General features: G+C 39.6%; 1 protein-coding gene across 4 annotated transcripts in view; it reads right to left on the minus strand.

The window, feature by feature from the left end:
* astn1 (astrotactin 1) overlaps positions 1 to 18810 on the minus strand; it is a 324631-nt gene that overhangs the window by 138277 nt on the left and 167544 nt on the right. For all 4 annotated transcript variants that reach the window (XM_088310602.1, XM_088310600.1, XM_088310601.1 and 1 more), the window contains exons 16-17: positions 17146 to 17250; positions 9535 to 9723 (exon numbers count right to left, since the gene is read on the minus strand). In XM_088310602.1, the coding sequence (XP_088166728.1) occupies positions 9535 to 9723; positions 17146 to 17250 (294 nt within the window). The remainder of the gene's footprint in view (positions 1 to 9534; positions 9724 to 17145; positions 17251 to 18810) is intronic.

The raw sequence follows: 18810 nt of genomic DNA on the forward strand, positions 1-18810 counted from the left end.
AAGACATTTATCACCCTGCCTTCTCAAGGCAAAATGACAATCCGAAAACTACGGCCCCCACCCCCACCCTACCACCGAATACATCCAACCCAGATCTTCCCTGCTGCTGCCATTTAATAGCCACTTACGTGCTCACTTCAGTACATCGCTTTTAATCACTTTATAACTGGTCAAGTGTACTCATGTTGCATGAAAAAAAAGTTCTGCCTTAACTACGCTTGCCTTGAGGAATGAATTGATATAATATTGATTAATTAGGGCTGTCAAAATTAAAGTGTCAACTCGGGGAATAAATCTTTTTTTTTAACTCAGTTAACTTAGTTTGATTTACTTAAAAAAATAATTTGCATACTTTGCAAATAGTGTAACATATTAGCTGTGCATCTTTAGTACATCTCAGAATAAAAGACCTTGTTCAAGTTACCACTGGGCCTTGCAAACCAACACTGTTGGAGTGTGGTGCTTGTGGGCAGTTTTGAGAAATGCCTGTAAGGATCTCTCCATTTAGATTATATTCAAGAATCAAAGAAAGGTATTAGAACAAATAAATATACTTCATATTTGGTGATTTTGCATTAATTCTAATATGTCATTCAAGTAAATACCCGCTTCCAAAAAAATATTGAAAAATGTGATTAATCACAATTAATCATGGGAATTTTTGGGGATTAATTACTTACACCTACCTTCACTTGCTTTGATGAATGAAGCAACATAAATGGGTGGTAAGCATTGTTAAATTTAAACACAACCATATTTCCAATCCAAAGAAATTTAACACCTCTCGTTTCAACCAATCAAGGAATGCTACCGTGGCTAATTTACAGTGTAAAAAGCAAACTATTAAACGAGAATCTCGAATGTTTTCCTAATAGTAAACAAACAAGACAGGTGCTGCTAATCTTAGCTAAATAGATGATGTGTCTTTTTTGGTTCACCCCATTGCTCACAAACTCCTGAAGCAAGATTTCTTTGTTAAAATTACATGCCTAAAGAAAAAAAAAAATAAGACAGCTTTTTTCCATGGCTGCCAGCAGTGTCATCACACCTACATACCCGCACGCGCCATTGTGTTGCAGGTTGGTAAACAGCTGACAAGTGACTTGGTGCAGCAGAGGTTGGAAAACGAGGTCAGCATTTCTTTTGAGATAGAAAGTAAGAAAGATGCATACAGAGATGGTGACAAATTCAGTCATCCATCTATCCATACTGCTTATCCTGTTCAAGGTCACTGGGAATCTGGAGCCTATCCCAGGTGAGAGGTACGTTAAACCCTGCACTGATCACATGTCAATCACAGCGATGTTAACCTGCAAACAGAAATGTATCGATTCTCTCTAAACACTCTTTAATACAGTAATACATACGGGTGATTTAGTTTTTAATTAAGCACGCGTTTTTGGGACATGGGACGAGGCCAGTGTCCAATGAAAAGTTCACACAGACGAGCAAACCGAGATACCACACTAGCATTAGCACATAAAAGCCCAACTCTTATTTCTTTGAGTTAGCAGCTGATAATTGTTTGTGCCACTTTGCTGCCCTAACAAGTACTTTGTACATGTGATTACTGCGATTAAATAAGATTCATGGATCTTTTTGAGTGAAGTTTGTTTGTTCTGCATATGATTGTGATGGTTGTTCCAAGTCACAGCTGTTCCTGCGTGTGTTCATTTGATATGGTGACATGATGGCGGCGTGGGTTTGAGTCACGAGTTGGGTTGACGCGCCAACAATAAAATGACACTGGTTACACATATGCGCATCCGCAGCAATCTCTCCTCCAGGAGGTAGGCTGCTTGAAAAATGGATCTTGGGTCAGAAAAGGTTGGGCACCCCTGTACGAACTAAAAAACATTAATCTTATTCCAAGATATTGCACAGTTTGCATCATACAATGATCTGATTCGAAGATTTTGGTTGCCCCGTGGTGAAAACCCGAACCACATCCCGCCCATCTTTTCCATCAGTTTAGCAGTTACTGTCTTTCTGATATTCAAAAAATTCACACAGTCAGGTCTCTTTGCCACCATAGAGGGAGCACATGAGTTGACACATAACTACTATATTTAAATAAAAACACTGGCAGCAACTGCAACACATCCTAATACGAATGAAAGAAAAAAAACATGCCTTACTACATAAAGCTTCATAGTTACTTGGTCCCCGATTTATACATTTTGAATTAAAGTTATGTTCTCTCCTGAGATTGCGGTTCATTTAGGTCACACTGCCATTGTGCATTCATGGGAATTCACAAAAGCTTCTGTTATGTTCACCAGCGGCTCATGCGCTTTTTTGATATGTGAATGAGAAGCCTGAATCTTACATCCCAGATATACACTGCTTCAGAGCTCTTCAGTGACAAGAAAAAGAGATGAAACTAAAAAAGAGCTCTTGACGTCATTTTCAGTGTTATGTGGCTTGAAAAAAAAAAACAATAGTTCTATACTACTAATTATTGAGAGTATTGCATATTTATCAGCCAAATAAAAACTTCACAAAAGAAAGAAGAAGAAGAAGAAGAAATGGTCAGCCTGCCCATCACTGAATACAAAAGGAAGCAGCAGTCATGCAGTTCTCATATTTGGAGCAAAGGCTGAGGACATGGATCATCAAACTCTCCAGCGAGCTCATTACTCCTTCCAAAAGGCCAGGACGTTTGTACAATGCCAGAAGGGGATTAAGAAATATGACTCTGATTTCAACACTTTCCCTTTGAAATCTAATTATTTTCCTGAAAACAGATAGCCCACTTTTGACTGAAAGATGTTTGACTTTCTCCCTGACATGCTTCTATTGCACTTAAATGTGGCCCTGAATCAATGTTAATAAAAGACAGTGTATGTCAGAAAAAATTAAAAACGGTGCAGAAAATGTATTCTAAAAATACTTGGGTCAAAAGTAACCCAATTCGGGGTCAAAAATGGATCAATACTTGGCTCAATTTAAACCCAACTTTCAATCAACCCAGGAAATAGATACATTTTATATGAAAACCCCCAAAATAATTGGGCTTCTTTCTACAGAACAACACAAGTTGGTGAGTCAAATTCACCCAGTTTGTGAATCGGTCCATTTTTTAACCAAAATGGGGTTATTTTTGACCCAATTATTTTTAGAGTGTGGATTATACGATTAGTAATGGACTGTTTATTAATCCCAGTACACTAAATGGCATCACAATTACACACCATCACAATCTTGACAAATGTTTTGTAACTAAAAGCTAGGTTTTAATTGGACCTGTTGTACGTGCTTGGCAGTAGTTCATAAGTGCTCTTTGTTCCTGATGTATTCATCCAGTGGCATACGTCTTATGATCTTCACCTTCAAATAAAGAAGACGGCGGAAGAAGCTTGGCAAAGCGTGTCCATAAGGGAAACTCAGGAATATTCCCATGGACACGGTTCACAAGTATGGTAATATTTACAAGTATTTATTTTGGCCACTGGGATTGGCTGGCGACAACTTCAGGGAGTATTCTGCCTTTCGTCCAAAGTCAGCTGGGATAGGCTCCAGTACATCTGCAAACCTAATGAGGATAAGGAGTACAGAGAAGGGATAGATGGATGCAATTTGGCCAAATATTTTTGAGTCCCCCCCAGAAAGCAGATGCATAAAATTACTTGCAAAATGGTACATGTCAGATTTATGAGAATCCACTCAAACAAAGCGGAGGAATCTGGACTTTGATTAAATTCACATCTTGTCCTTCAAATCACGTGTGGCGTTAATTATAGACATACCGGATTTTCCGGACTACAAGTGACACAGGAGTATAAATAAAAATTTTTACGGGTGATTTATTTTACAAAATATCAGATCAAAAACAGACATTTCATCTTGGGAGGCGAGTTATAGCATTGATAATAGAATCGAGAACTGACTGAATAGATATAAGATATGCTAACACAAAGAATGTTACTTAGCTAAACAAAATATAAATATGACCAGAAAAGTTGTCCATTGTTCATGTTAATGTTTTTGGGACGCTGCTTTCTGTGCTTTGATTGAGAGGTAGTTGCGTTGCATGAAGCGGAAGCACTAAGAAGGTGCTCCTGCAAAGTCCTTGATATCCATACCTGAACGAGAAGACGTACTGTAACTGCACTGTTGAAAAGACTCACTCGCACCGCGTTGTTTAAGTAACCACTGGCCAACTCATTCCACTTGCTGGGGCCATCAAAGCGTTCTGTAATTTTTTTTTCTTCATTGCAGGAAAAGTAGCCTTTTCCCTTTTCGCCAGTCTGTAACAAGTTTCTCATTCACTCCAAACGTTCTCTCTGCTCCTAGATTACGTTATTCGGCTGAAAATGTCACTACTTGCAGTTTTGTAGTCTGCAAAATATGATTCTATTGAGGGCCATTTGTGTTAAATAGCTTTCAGTTGTCTTGGTAAGGAGTCGAAGATATTGGTACATGAGTCGAGAATGCCCTCTCGTGGCTGTCGGAGAAGTATTTTTTTTTTCATATCTTTGTAAGGAGCATGCAATATATAATATAGGTGCATAAGACTAGCATACCCTCCCGTGGCTGTCTGTGAAATTCCTTTTTTTTTCTCCATGTATGTCGCTTCAGAGTACAAGTCGCAGGACCAGCAAACCCATGAAAAAAAATGTGCCTTATAGTCCGGAAAATGCGATACATAATGTAACCATACAAAAAAATAAAAATAAGAAAAACTTCATTGATTGAGAACAGACAGAGTCTAGGAAATTTTTATGAAAAAGACTATTGGCGTGTTGTACTATATTAATATAACATGCATCCATCCATTTCCTAAGCTGCTTCTCCTCACGAGGGTCGCCGGTATGCTGGAGCCAATCCCAGCTGTCTTGGGGCCGTATGCGGGGTACACCCTGGACTGGTGGCCAACCAGTCGCAGGGCACACAAAGACGAACAACGGACAGTCCTCTCAAACACACCTAGGGACAATTCAGGGTGTGCAATCAAGCTACCATCATGTTTTTGGAAGGTGTGAGGAAACCGGAATACCTGGAGAACACCCACCCAGGCATGCGAAGAACATGCAAACTCCAGATCAAAATCTGTACTTCGGAACTTTGAGGCCATCGTGCTACCGCCCATGATTATAAGCAACTCAGTACCAATGTGATAACAAAAAAAAAAAAACATTATTATTTAATAGAGACATAGTGTTTGATTATAATGTCTAATCAAATAGTATTAGTTAGGTTTGCATAGTCTTAGTTCTAGCCTGGGAGAGATTTGTCCAACAACATTATTTTAGAAACAAAGGTGTGTAAAGGCTCTCATTCTAGTAAATATGGCTATGTTAAGAATTCAGGGCTTCATGCTCAATTCGGATTTTTGGGGGAAAGCCAATTTTCGCGTGTAATTATTCACATTATATCTCAATGGCGACCTCAGTATGTCTGGTGTGTGTACCAATTGTGTCCCTAAAGTGACCCACACCTCATGGATGAACTTTAACATATCTGGGCAAGGTTCATTATTAATATGTGTAGAAATGTCTTATTATTGTTTTATACAAATTCATTCAGTTAATATTTGACACTGCTAATTGAGTGGAGTAGTATGGCCAGTTCGAAATAATAATTGCCCACCTCTGACATGCAATACGGGACTGTGCAAACCGCTAGTTAGCTTAGCACACTTTTCTACAACAGTGTGACAGTCACAGTGGCCAATCTTTTTTTTGCACAGCAGACCACACGGATATACTTCGACGGACCGTTGGAGCTACACGGAGATAACAATCTCACTGGTCGCTCTCTATGACGTGTTTGGCCACTCTCTCTTACGGCGAATGTACTTATAATAGAGTCACCCACGCCGCCACAACAATGGTCGTTCATGTACTACACTGCGAGTGTCAACTGTAGATAGCTTAACTTAGCTTTTATTTTGAAGTTGGCTCTCAGAAGCAATTGTTTTGGCGGCTGACTTTGAAAGGTGGCTGCAGAGCCAGTCAAGATCACTGACTGAGCTGCATGATTCTAGTACGCAAAACCACGTTGACAAACGTGAACTGGAGTGCATTATTGAATTTGCAGTGCTCATGCGCACCGGCACACCACCTATGTGCACCTGTGGTCATGAGTCATTTATGTCGCAACATATAAAGAAAGATTCCACTGTGGACTGTTGAAATCGAATGTTGACTTCTCAAAGAAAAAGTCAAAAGGTCGCAAAGATTCCCAAACAGTGGCAAAGTGGAAGCAAATAGTTGCTAATCTTGGCAATACACTACTGTCCCAAATAGTATCTGATAGTCGCCATTTGTTTTTCGCAAACATTTACAAAAATGTGTGCAAAAGTTAATTGTTTGTATACATCACTTAAAGTCAGGATTCCTAAAATGTTGCAAACAGTTGCAGACAATTTTTAATGTCAAACAAACAAAAAACAGCACGGCACAAGTACAAAATTCTTTGCAACCTTTTACGAGCCCTGACGAAACCCTCAAATGACTACACTCACAAGTATTCATAAGCATAAAACAATACAATGTCTATCGTATATTTGCAATAAGTTTTCATTGGACTTTAAATTGGTACATCTATGATTCAGAAAAGCTTAGGATTACTCCAAAGAAACCCCTTGCTACTTCGTCATGTATACATTGTATCAAACCTTGAAACCGTGCCGTCCGCAAAGCCTACAAAAAGGGCGAAAAGGGAAAATGTGCTTTTTATTTATCACGGTGAAATGTTTGGTGGATTAGAAGTGTTTTAAAAAGAAGAGTGTGGCACTTCTCGTCTGTCAGGCAAGACAGAGCAGCACAACGATCATGTCCTTGGAAATGTGAACATGATATAAATGACTGCTGCACACAATGGCAACATCTGAGAGGTCTGGTGTCAGTAAGGTGAAGCTGCTGGAAGACATACAAAAAAACCATTTGCTCGAAAGATTTCTGATTGTGGGTGTCATTACTTGCTATTATTTTGCGAGAATATTTTGCATATGCATCCCACTTCAGTAAAATGTGTTACATTCACATTGCTTCAAAAGAGATAACTTTTAGTCTATATAGAAATACTTTATATTGTATATTGTAGTATTGCACGAGTTTCATACATAAGCAGAATTTTATGAGAATAAAAAAAACAAGTATATCATTTATTATTAGACAATCAGATCAATGTTAATTTATTAATCACAGTGATGCCGGTAATATATGACTAGGTAGAGTGTTGCCCAATATTGGTTGCCATTTATAGTCACTAGTAATCTCACACATTATTAGATATGATGTAGTAGTCTGATTAAAAGTAGCCTCTGAAGATTTAAGGCCATATTCTAGTGGTTGGCGCTTATGCGCTTGGCGCATAACTGGCCGCAACTTTTTTGGTGCTGGCATAAGTTTGGCCTCGCGTGTTTGGACCGCAATGCGCCTCTCTGGACATTCCAGCGCACTGAGCGGCCACACCCCCGACACACCAACTAATTTGGTGACAGAATGTAGACTGTGCTCGGTAAAAGAACAGAAGCATCTTCATTTTCCTTCCGGAGCAAGTCCAGTTTAGCGTGTATGTGAATTTGTATAAATAATGGATATTATAAATGTTAAGCTTTACCAGTAGAGTATAAACAATTATGTGTTATATGTTAGGTCAGAAAAAACTGCCTTTATTGTATGTATATAAACAATATGTAACAGTTTTTTTTTTTTTCCATTTGCTTTGGTACATATCTAAGATCAGAATTGAATCGTGTTACTTTAACAAGTTGCAAATGTTTTGGCACATCCATGTAAATGTGTTGAAATAAATTCTGGGATCAAAGTTGCTGATGAATTGTTTCTAACGAAGGGAAATGTGTGAAACATTAGACCAACCGAAGATAAACCAGTTTTCTGAAATGACTCATAGCAATTAAAGAAAATAAAGAAAAGTCGGAAGACTGCACTGTAACTGTATGTATGTTTACCTAAGGAAACTATGTTCACATTTTTAAAATATTTTTAGTTGTTTTCTGACTGTATCACAATGTGATGGTTTGTCAACAAATTACAGTGTAAACTGTAAAAGTGAAATACAAATCTCACCCAGTCTTTTGCAATCAATCTTTCTCATAAAAAAAAGTGGAACTTTCAATCAAGAATCCCAAATTTGTTTCGTTATATTGACAACATTAAGCAATCATCGTATCTGGACACAATGCCGCAAAGACTTGTCACTCCTCTGGCACTGACATGTTCAGTGAGAGGCATACTAAGCATTCTGAGATAGAAAATTTATTTTGTATGGTAACCTTGATGTTTTGCTATTAGTATGAATTTGTTTTGAAAAATGTGCTTACTGTTTTGTTAATTTAAATTCTCCATCCATTATCTGGCGAGATTGGGTCGCAGAGGCAGCAGCTTCAACAGGGAAGTCCAGACTTCCCTCTCCCCAGCCATGTCTTGCAAATCTGGTGGAGGGATGCCCAGGTGTTCCCAGGCCAGCCGGAAAACATAGTCTCTCCAGCGAGTCCTGGGTCGTCCCGGGGACTCCTGCCGGTAGGACATACTTGGAACACCTCACCAGGGAGGCGTCCAGGAGGCATCCTAATAAGATGCTTGAGCCACCTCATCTGGCTCCTCTCATCGCGGAGGAGCAGTGGTTCGACTTTGAGTCTCTCTCGGATGACCGAGCTTCTCACCCTTTCTCTAAGGGAGAGCCCGGACACCCTGCGGAGGAAACTCATTACGGCCGCTTGTAACAAAGATCTTGTTCTTTCGGTCACGACCCACAGCTCGTGACCACAAGTGAGGGTAGGAACGTAAATTGACCGGAAAGTCGAGAACCTCACCTTTTTGCTCAGTTCCATCTTTGCCACGACAGCTGATACAGGGTCCGTAATTTCAATTCTGAACTGAGAAATGTACCAAAGTGACTGAGAAAAACTGTGAGTGAAATCTAGAACGACTATATATATTTTTTAAATAAAAACAAAAGACCATTTATGTGATGGGTAATCCATAAAGACGCAGTTTTAAATATAAAAACATTTTTTGTTAATGTCAAAAAGGATGACTTGATTTTATTTTTAATACACAAGCTATCATTTGACTTGACTGTTAAAAATGCATTCTTCAAAATTCTACACCTTACCAAGCCCTCCATACCCGGACTCTATCCTACTTGACAGAGCACACCTCTGCTTCACCAAAGCCTTATTAACCTTCTGTCCCCTCCCATCAGGACCAAACACAAATGGTGGTGGGAGAGAACCTTCGCCATTGCTGCTCCCACCACCAGGAATCCAATTCCTAAAGCCATCCATGAGCCCTCATTTCTCTCCATGTTTGAGACAGAAGCACAGAAAACTGCACCGTGCTCCTTCGCCAACATAACATAAATAATTAACAACACCGAATATTGTATAATGTTAATTCAATTCATGCTGACACTCACTGTCAATTATATTGTAACACAAACTGGCAGTCAAAATCCGTGAATGACTGCAGGATTTTAGCTTGTGTTCATCGATGTTAATACACAGTCACAAAAGCACATAGCGGTCTTCATCCACAAAGCACATTGTGTGTACAGACCTACCTTTGCTGATGTCCTGGTACTCAAGCCACAGTTGTCTCTGAACCTGTTTGTTGGGGTACCAAATAGTACAAGACTCTTGGAACCCGTACATGGCCTCCTGCACATAGTGGTTCCCAAACTCCTTCAGGATGGATACAAAGTCGCCCCGCTGCGTTGCCCCGTCCAGTGAATGGATGGCTGAGCTGAATGCTAGCAAGAAAATGAGAATGATAATTTCAATACAATTAAAATGAAATATACAGTTGAAATATCATTTGGATTGGAGTTTTACATCTATCAGTAGAAGAGGCTTCTTTTTGTCTTCCTGTTACATATTCATTTTTTTATGTTAGCTGGCCATCCACCCACATCTGTTCCTACACAATGTCAATTCGATTAATTTTATTTTATTTTTCTTCTGTTGATGTGAAGGAGAAAAAGTCAATCTCATCAACTTTATAAATTCTCAATATGACAGCAACCAAAACGTTTATGGAAATCAAAAATGCCCTACTAAAAGTATCAATTAACATGTTGTTGCAGGTGTGTTATTAAAGGTGTGGGGTGGTGAAAGAAACGTTGCGTGCTCCCGAAGCCATGGTTCACAAAATACTGTATTTATTAGAGATAAGCGCGTACCGGTACCAGCTATCGCTATTGGTCCATAACCAGCCTTTTTTCCAGGTATGGGCTACTCACAACGGCGGCCGATACCACTATTGGCCACCATTTTGCATTTGTTTTACTATCAGGAACGAAAAGGCGCGCATGGTTAAGAATATTTTTCTCAGTATACTGTATCCATTTCAAAACTTTACGGTTAATAAAAAAGCTTAGAATGGATCTGGATTCACTATTTTGCATCTATCTATCCAATTTGACTATGAGTCACACATACTACAAAAAAAAATAAAAAGTGTGCAAGTGGCTTTTAGTGTCATGTGTGGAATATTTGTCAACAGGAATTCGAGCCACCAATCCACTTTCAAAGTTGGCAAAGAAAGAAAGAAAGGGAGACCAACTTAAGTTTATTTAATTATTCATTCATCTCACTTTCAAAGTAGTATGCACAGCACTTATTGTACTTCAAAGTTTGTGGACACTAATACATTACCTGATACCTGTTGTTTTAAAAATAAAAAAAAAAACAACAACTTTTCTTTAGTTTATTACTAGACAATACTTTCCGTGATGTTTTTTTTTTAATCTTGCACACAAAAAATACACAATTAAAACACAAGAAACTAATATATCAACTAAAAACAAAACTTAAAAAGAAAAAAATATGAAAAACTAAAGATAACAAAATCTAACCATAATACAATGACAATTCCAATATTATTACAACCCTAAAATCCGCATCACTGATGAGGACATGCATACAAAAAATAGATGTATGTATGTTGAATCTAACACATATTTCAATCGAACAATATTGCCATGTGCTCAGTCTTAAAGCTTCAACACACCAATCCGACATCGGCCGTCTGTTTAGCGAGCAACGTCGGAAAGTTGGAGCCATTGTTGGGGTGTCTGAGGGGCACGTTCGGCCAATTCAACGTGTGAAATAGGTTTCCAGGACAAATGAGCATTGTGATTGGCTGTCAGCTAGCGAACCATTGCACTAGACAAGTATGGGAAGTGACGAAAGCGGACAAACGGTGACATTTGAAGCTATTTCTCAAGAACTAAATCAACTTCACTCACTTTTCACATCTCCTCTTTGGAAATAACGGCTAGCTGGACAGAAGAGTGCAAAGACGAATTAACCACATTCCTTCAAGACCGCCGTTATTGGACATTGACGTCAAAAGGTTACGTATTGACTATCGCCTCTGATGGCATGGAGTGGTACTACTTCTCACGCATGCGCAGAACGTCCGGAGTTGTTGGAGTCTGCGCCGGCATTTGCAATTTGTTCTTCGCTCATTTTATGGTCCGACGTGCCAACTTTTCGGCTGACGCGACATTTGGCCACGACGCCCGACGTCGAATTGGGGTGTAGAGGGCTTTACAGAGCCCTACCTCACCAAATAATGAAAAGCAAAAGTGCAATAGCGGTTAATCACAATCATTTCCTGGAGACATGATGTTAATAACTCAACTTACACACAGCGCCTGCTCTTATTTCCCCTCTAAAATTAAATTAGGCATCCACTGAAGTGAGAGACAGAGTTTTATGTGGCTGAGCAATGGTCCTTTTACTTTCAAATGTAAAGCCCCTGTAATCTTTACCCCTCTGGTGGCTATTGAAATATGATGAGCGAAAGTGGGAAGAGACAGAAACAGAGAAGGGCAGAGAGTGACACCAATATGAACAAATAGTGGATGTTCCCGCGGAGGCACAACCTATAAGAAACACCGTCATCATTATCAATGTATTAAATTAGTAGCTAGAATGGAAACTATACTATTTGGGTGGCACATTTGCATTTCATGCATGTATATATAGAATTGTTCCATTAGTCAGGAACATGAGGGAAAATCATATATATTTCCATGAAATAAAAAATCATCCTGGCAAAGTTCAGTACAAATGACAGCAATAGCCAAGAGCGAGACAAAAGGGACCTTTGCTTGATTAAATACCTATCAGCAGTTCCCTGAGCTTATGAGGTGTGCAAGGCACACACTGTCAGAATATATTGGTGCCATTCTGAAACAAAGCTTTGGAATATGACAGGCTGCCAGTGAACACACAAGGAAAATAAAATGATATACATATCCGCAGAGATGGACACTTTACCCTATTTTGCCAGTCCGATGCGCATCTGCTGTCAGCGATAGGAGCACCCATCTGACCTTACACTTTTGTCCGAATTAAAAAAAAAAAAAAAAATTTAATAATAATAATAATCGCCCTCCATCCACCGTCTATCTTCGTCCTTTAAAGCGCTTGCGTTCTTAGGTTTTAGCGGTCTCTTAGGTGTTTGCAGACTCTGGCATGCAAATATTGACGTATTTTTCGCTCATACGCCTGCGTACCAAACGTTATTTTGAGTGATTCCGTAATTGGCTGTTGCAGATAAGACTGGCTGTCAATCAAACAAAAATGACGTCACTGTTTCTGTCTGGTTGGCGTGGAGGTTGAGGATGAGGAGGACCCAAAAATACAGGTGAGCGAGGCAGGGGAAACTTAAATGGTATTTAATAAATAAATAAATAAAAAAACAAAAAAAAAAACATGAAAGTACAACACAACCAGGAGCAACAAAACACAAAGACTTGACTGAAGAAAACGGACATGGACACTGACAAGGACATCTGACAGGAACAATGCACGGACAAGAACGAGAGTGGGGGGGGGTACAAACAAAGGGTTGGAAGGACCTGATTGGTTAACACAGGGGCTTGAGTAGACGAAACCCAGGTGGACCCAATGAAGATGATAAGACTCACCAAACACAAGGAAAAAACATGAAACTAAATACTAAACCAAAAACAACAAACACTCCTTGACACGATCACAGACAGTTTCTTTATATTTTTAATGTCATAGTGATGAGCAACTCAGCATTGGTATTTCTCAAAACAATTTTACTATGATAAAATTAAATAATAAAAAATGTTGCTGGGGGATTCTGCCAGCATGCTTTGCGCCACTAAAGATGTAAATTGCTTTTGAAAAATGTGACTTTTGTGTCAATTACATTTCTTCTTTTCTCATTTATTATACTTTAGTTGTTTCATTACTTGCTAGTAAGCTATTCATTTAACTGTGATTTAGTTTTGATGTGACGCTGTGATTGCATAGGACGTTATGCCTAATGTAATGTGTCCTGTCATTATTAGAGAATATGTGCAATCGGCTAAAAATGAATAAATAAATAAATAGAAATTAAAATGTGGTTGTCCCTCACTAACCTATGGGCTCCACGGTGATCAAAAGTATATTTTTAGAAGTCTCTGCCTCAAGCGTTTTGTTGGGTGGGCTCTGCTCCCGATTGACCCGCACATTCTGACACAGTATATTGGCGGATTACACACGCAAGACAGGCTGGGCGTACTTCTGTCAATGACATGGGCATCTGTGGGTACTTAACCCAGTTAGGGACGTTTATAGGGACAGATAATGTCCAGGGAGCCGTCCAGGAGACATCCTAAAAGATGCCCGAGCATCCTCATCTGGCTCCTGTCATCATGGAGAAGCAGTGGCTCGACTCTGAGTCCCTCTTGGATGACCGAGCTTCTCACCCTATCTCTGAGGGAGAGCCTCGACATCCTGCGGAGGAAACTCATTTCGGTCGCTTGTAACCGAGGTATTGTTCTTTCGGTCACGACCCACAGCTCAGGTAGAGGTAAATCGAGAGCTTCACCTTTTGGCACAACTCCTTCTTCACCACGACAGACGAATACACGGGACGTAATTTCAATTCTGATCTGAGAAATGTACCAAAGTGACTAATAAAAATTGCAAGTGAAATCTAGAAAAAAACATTTTTTTAAAATAATAAGTAGACCATGTGATGTTAAGGGTAATCCAGGAAGTCTCGTTTTTAAATTCCTGTGTGGTTTGCAAGTTCTCCCCGTGCCTGGGTGGGTTTCCTCCGGTTTCTTCCCACATTCCAAAAACATGCATGGCAGGCTGAGCGGACACACTAAATTGCCCCAAGGTGAGAGTGTGAGCGCGGATGGTTGTTCGTTTATGTGTGCCCTGTGATTGGCTGGCAACCAGTTCAGTCCCACGCGACCCTTGTTAGGAGAAGCGGTTCAGAAAATGGAAAATTTAGATACATACAATAGTTTATTTGTCTTACTCAGCGACCACAAAACTAGTTGCCTTCACTGCCTTGCCTGTCTGCTTGAGCCCCGTACCTGCGGTCTGCTTGCCACCCTGTCTGAACTTCACTCCACCTCCTAATGCATTGGGCTTTCAATGAAACTTTTTGAACGCTAATCTGCCTTTCCCTATTTCTGCACTCCTCCACAAACCCTTACAGCTTTTTGTGAGTACTGTATGTGTAAAAAGAGTATACTATGTCAAAAAGAGACATTGAAGGCATTCTATAGAGCTATGTATTTGAAAACAAAAAAACGGTGCATATGATGTTTTCTCTGTTTCCCTTTCTCAGCTATCCATGTGCTCACTTGGTACCTGTGACAGATGCCACTTTGACAGTGTACCAAATAAAACAAATCATCCATTGTTATGATGAGGCTCTCACCTTGATGTGACACACAACAAACAATGACAAATATTTATCAACAGGGCTACACTTTCCCTCAGAGAATCACAACCCAGAGTATCAAATTTTCCAGAGTAAACAAAGCGCTATATTTTATATACAAGTACAGCGTGCTATATTGCAATTTCTTCCACTTAGAAATCATGTAGGGGTCTGAAATTTTCATCATAAGTGCATATGCACTGTGAGAGAGAGAGAGAGACTCTAAAAAGAAAAAATGACAATGTATGAGTTTTTTAACTATTTATTTGTGTGATACAGCAACAAATAAGTATTAAATAAGTATAAAGACCTGTTAGTCCATCTTAAAGGTCCACCTCCACTCCATAAATTATCCTGAATTAGATGCACCTGTGTGAGGTCATTAGCTGCATAAAGACACCTGTCCACCTCATACAATCAGTAAGACTCAAACTTGTAACATGGCCAAGACCATAGAACTGACACCAGAAACAGAACAATAAACTCCACCAGGCCTGAAAGGGCTACGGAGAAATTGCTAAGCAAAAAAGCTTAACATGATGGTCAATCTCAATGGGAGTGGAGCCTCCATGCAAGATAACTGAAGGTTCCCCTGCTTAAACTAGCACATGTCAAGGCCCCTCTTAAGTTTGGCAATGACCATTTGGATGATATAGAGGAGTCATGGGAGAATGTTTTGTGGTTAGATGAGACCAAAATGGAACATTTTGGTCATAATTCCACCAACCGTTTGGAAGAAGATGAATGATGAGTACCATCCCCAGAACACCTTCCATACTGTGAAGCATGGGGGTGGTAGCATTATGCTTTGCAGATTTTTTTCGGCACATGGGACAGGATGACTGCACTGTATTCAAGAGAGGATGTATCGTGAGATTTGGGGGAACAAGCTCTTTCTCTCAGTTGGAGCATTGAAGATGGGTCGTGGCTGGGTCTTTCAACATAACAATGATCCAAAAGACAAAAATTAATAATAATAAGGAGAGGCTCCTCAAGAAGCATATCAAGGTTCCGGCATGGCTTAACCACTCTCGAGACCTAAACACAATCGAAAATCTTTGGACGGAGCTGAAACGCCATGTTTCTCCGGGACAACACAGAAACCTGTCTGATCTACAGAAGATCGTTAAGGAGAAGTGGGCCTAAATCCCTGCTGCAGTGTGTGCAAACCTGGTGAACAACTATAGAAAACGTTTCACCTCAGTAATTGCAGCCAAAGGCTTATGTACCGAATATATCATCATTGTTTTTTCTCAAGAGTTCAAATACTTATTTGCAGTTTTATCACACAAATAAATTGTAAAAAAAAAAAAAATCATACATTGCGATTTCTGGATTTTTCTTTTTAGATTATCTCTCTCACAAAAGAAATGCACCGACGATGAAAATTTCAGACGCCTCCAGGATTTCTAAGTGGGAGAAATCACAATATAGCACCGTGTTCAAACACTTATTTTCCTCTCTTCCTCACGTAAATTGTCAGAAAAACTCCACAGTAACGTGAACACGTTTTAGACTGGAAAAAATGTAGTATTTACAGGTTACGACGTAGTCCACCTGCAACATTCCGACTTTACAACGGCCATGCCTCGTCGACATTTTATGTTCACACTGCAGGAAAATGCGACCCAGATTGGATTTGTTGGCCCATATGCGACCTGTACCAGTATTATTTTTTTAATTTTTTTTTTTTAAACGACACTTTGAACAGGTGAATTACATTTTTTTTCCAAATCCAACTTGGACTACTTTCATATGTGGTCCTAGATTGGATAGATTGGATTAGATAGGCAGCCAAAAAGCCAAGTTGCATGTATCAGTCATTGACGTCATCCGGAGCCCAAAATGTGCTCCGCGTAGGCAGAGGGAGAGTGAGGGAGCTGGGAAGTCGAATCTGCAAAGTTGTTTTGAGTAACAGTATTGACTTGAAACATGAAACATAAACTGGATTTTTATGGTGATAGTAATAATTCAGCCACCAATTTTTTACACAGGACAATGACGTGGCGTCTCCATGAAATTTAATCGAAAAGCCTTGCCTCATCATTACCACAAAATACTGTATTTCTACCTCCTATCGAATTGCCCCGGCACGCTGGACCACATTTACTTCCATAAACACTACATCGTGAGTGACATAGTCTCTTCATGCGGTTCATTCGGGACGCATATGCATCGTCTCATTTGTTATGTAATGTGAACGCTTGCACAAAAACCCTTTTCACATGGTCCCACTTCTCAGAAGTGTTGGTAAGCACAGAAGATTATTTTTTATTTTAATTAATTTTAATGTATTATATGAAGGATAAAAAGTGGATTTGCATTATTATTATTTAGAGATTTAGCGGTAATTCCGCATTACACAGAAATTCAGGTTAGCCAGCGTAGGAAAGGAAATCGTTTGTAAATGTTTTAGTTTTTTTCCCAAATGACAAATCACTGTCAAAAGGTGAGAGTGGTTTACCTTGAGACAAGACCCACTGATTGAGTTTGACATGGTAGAGCACAGAGCGAAGACTCCAACGTTGCACAAGGGGGTAGCCAGACACTTCACTGTAATTCACCATGCCTGCAATGACACACAATACACAAATGTACTCTATCAATGTGGATGCCACAGTACAAGAATAAAGTACTGCCACGGTACATCAGTAATTTACTTCTACTACTGGAAATCCTTGCAGTTAAACATGAATGTGGAACATCCAGTGCGTTGGATGCCATAGCTCAGTTTTAGATCAAAGCCTTATATCGCCATCTTTTTTATTTTACCTTAAGAATTGCAGAGAAATATTTATCCATGTAGATTGGATGGCAGAAGAGAGACGCATGTTAAAGTCATTGGTTTGAGATCAAATAAAGGCACAAGCTGCAGCACACCATCCAATGAAATGCACAGGGAATGTCAATATTTAGATATAGCGGGGAAAAGGGTCACAGCAGAATGTGGGTTGTTCTGCATTAGAGTAAAGTGGATGAAAGTCATAACCAGCTTGAAAAATGTGATATGTTTAAGCAGACTGTCAATTATTTGGTTTGTATATGCTGCACTGACAATAAATAATAATAACAATTATTTGTAGGATACCAGAAGACAAAACGATGACCATGCAAGTGCAGTCAAGCAAGGCAAAGTGCAGCCAATTGGCTTACATGTCGCCTGTGCTTTTCCCTTGTATAACGGCTCAGCTGGGTGACTGCACTTGTTCACTTTCGAAAGCCTAGCATGGGTGGAACGCGTCACTTCTGCACTGCTTGTTTAGTGTAGAAAGATGTTGCCATCCACACTGACTACAAAGATGGTAAGGAATTGCATGATGTCACTGACATGCTCCTCCTTTGGTAACGAGACTACTTCTGCATGTCACCACTGCTTGGATACGACCCCATCTCTGCCATACGGCCAGTCCAGGCATTGCGTGGATAATTAGTGTATGTAACCTCACTGGGATCTGGAGTTGTGTAGGTCCAAAATATGAATCAATCGCAATTCTTAAGTGCATTCATCATGATTGCAAAGCTATGTCTAGTCTCGTGTTTGCCCATGTGTGGTTAACACTAAATTCAGATTAATATGACAGAGATGGCACCTTTGAGACCACTATCAAAACACCTTTGTGTATATTACAAGCTCTTTAACTGTACCTCTTTACTTCACCTGACGAAGCAGACAAACTATCAGTGAAAGCTCATGTCAAATAAAACAGTCTCAAAGGTGCCACCTCTCTCTTATTTATCTATTTTTCAAACTAACGTGGCTACAACATTACTCATTAAGACTCAGATTGTGACACAATGTGCAAGTTTCATCTTACAGCCATGACTTATTGAAGCCATACAAAGTATAACATGAACACATCTAAATAAGTATCAATGTTGCCAGGGTGGCATCATTGTCCACTGTGTGTGTTACAAAAGACATTTCAATTTTCATCAACAACTATAGCAAAAACGTGACATGAGAGAGGATGCATGTTATTAGGCATAGCCCAGACGTATATTTTAATCTCCCAGTTCTCTCTTGGGTGATGTTGTAAGCAAAAATGTCACTTACGGAGGTTTTTAATAAACGGTTGTGAAGCTGGAGTTATTCAGGTGGCAGCCCTCGTTTGTTCCAGATAGTGCCACG

The sequence above is a fragment of the Idiotropiscis lumnitzeri genome, chromosome 12 (genome assembly GCF_059441095.1).
Source record: "Idiotropiscis lumnitzeri isolate Australia: NSW breed Sydney's pygmy pipehorse chromosome 12, RoL_Ilum_1.0, whole genome shotgun sequence".
NCBI lineage: Eukaryota > Metazoa > Chordata > Actinopteri > Syngnathiformes > Syngnathidae > Idiotropiscis > Idiotropiscis lumnitzeri.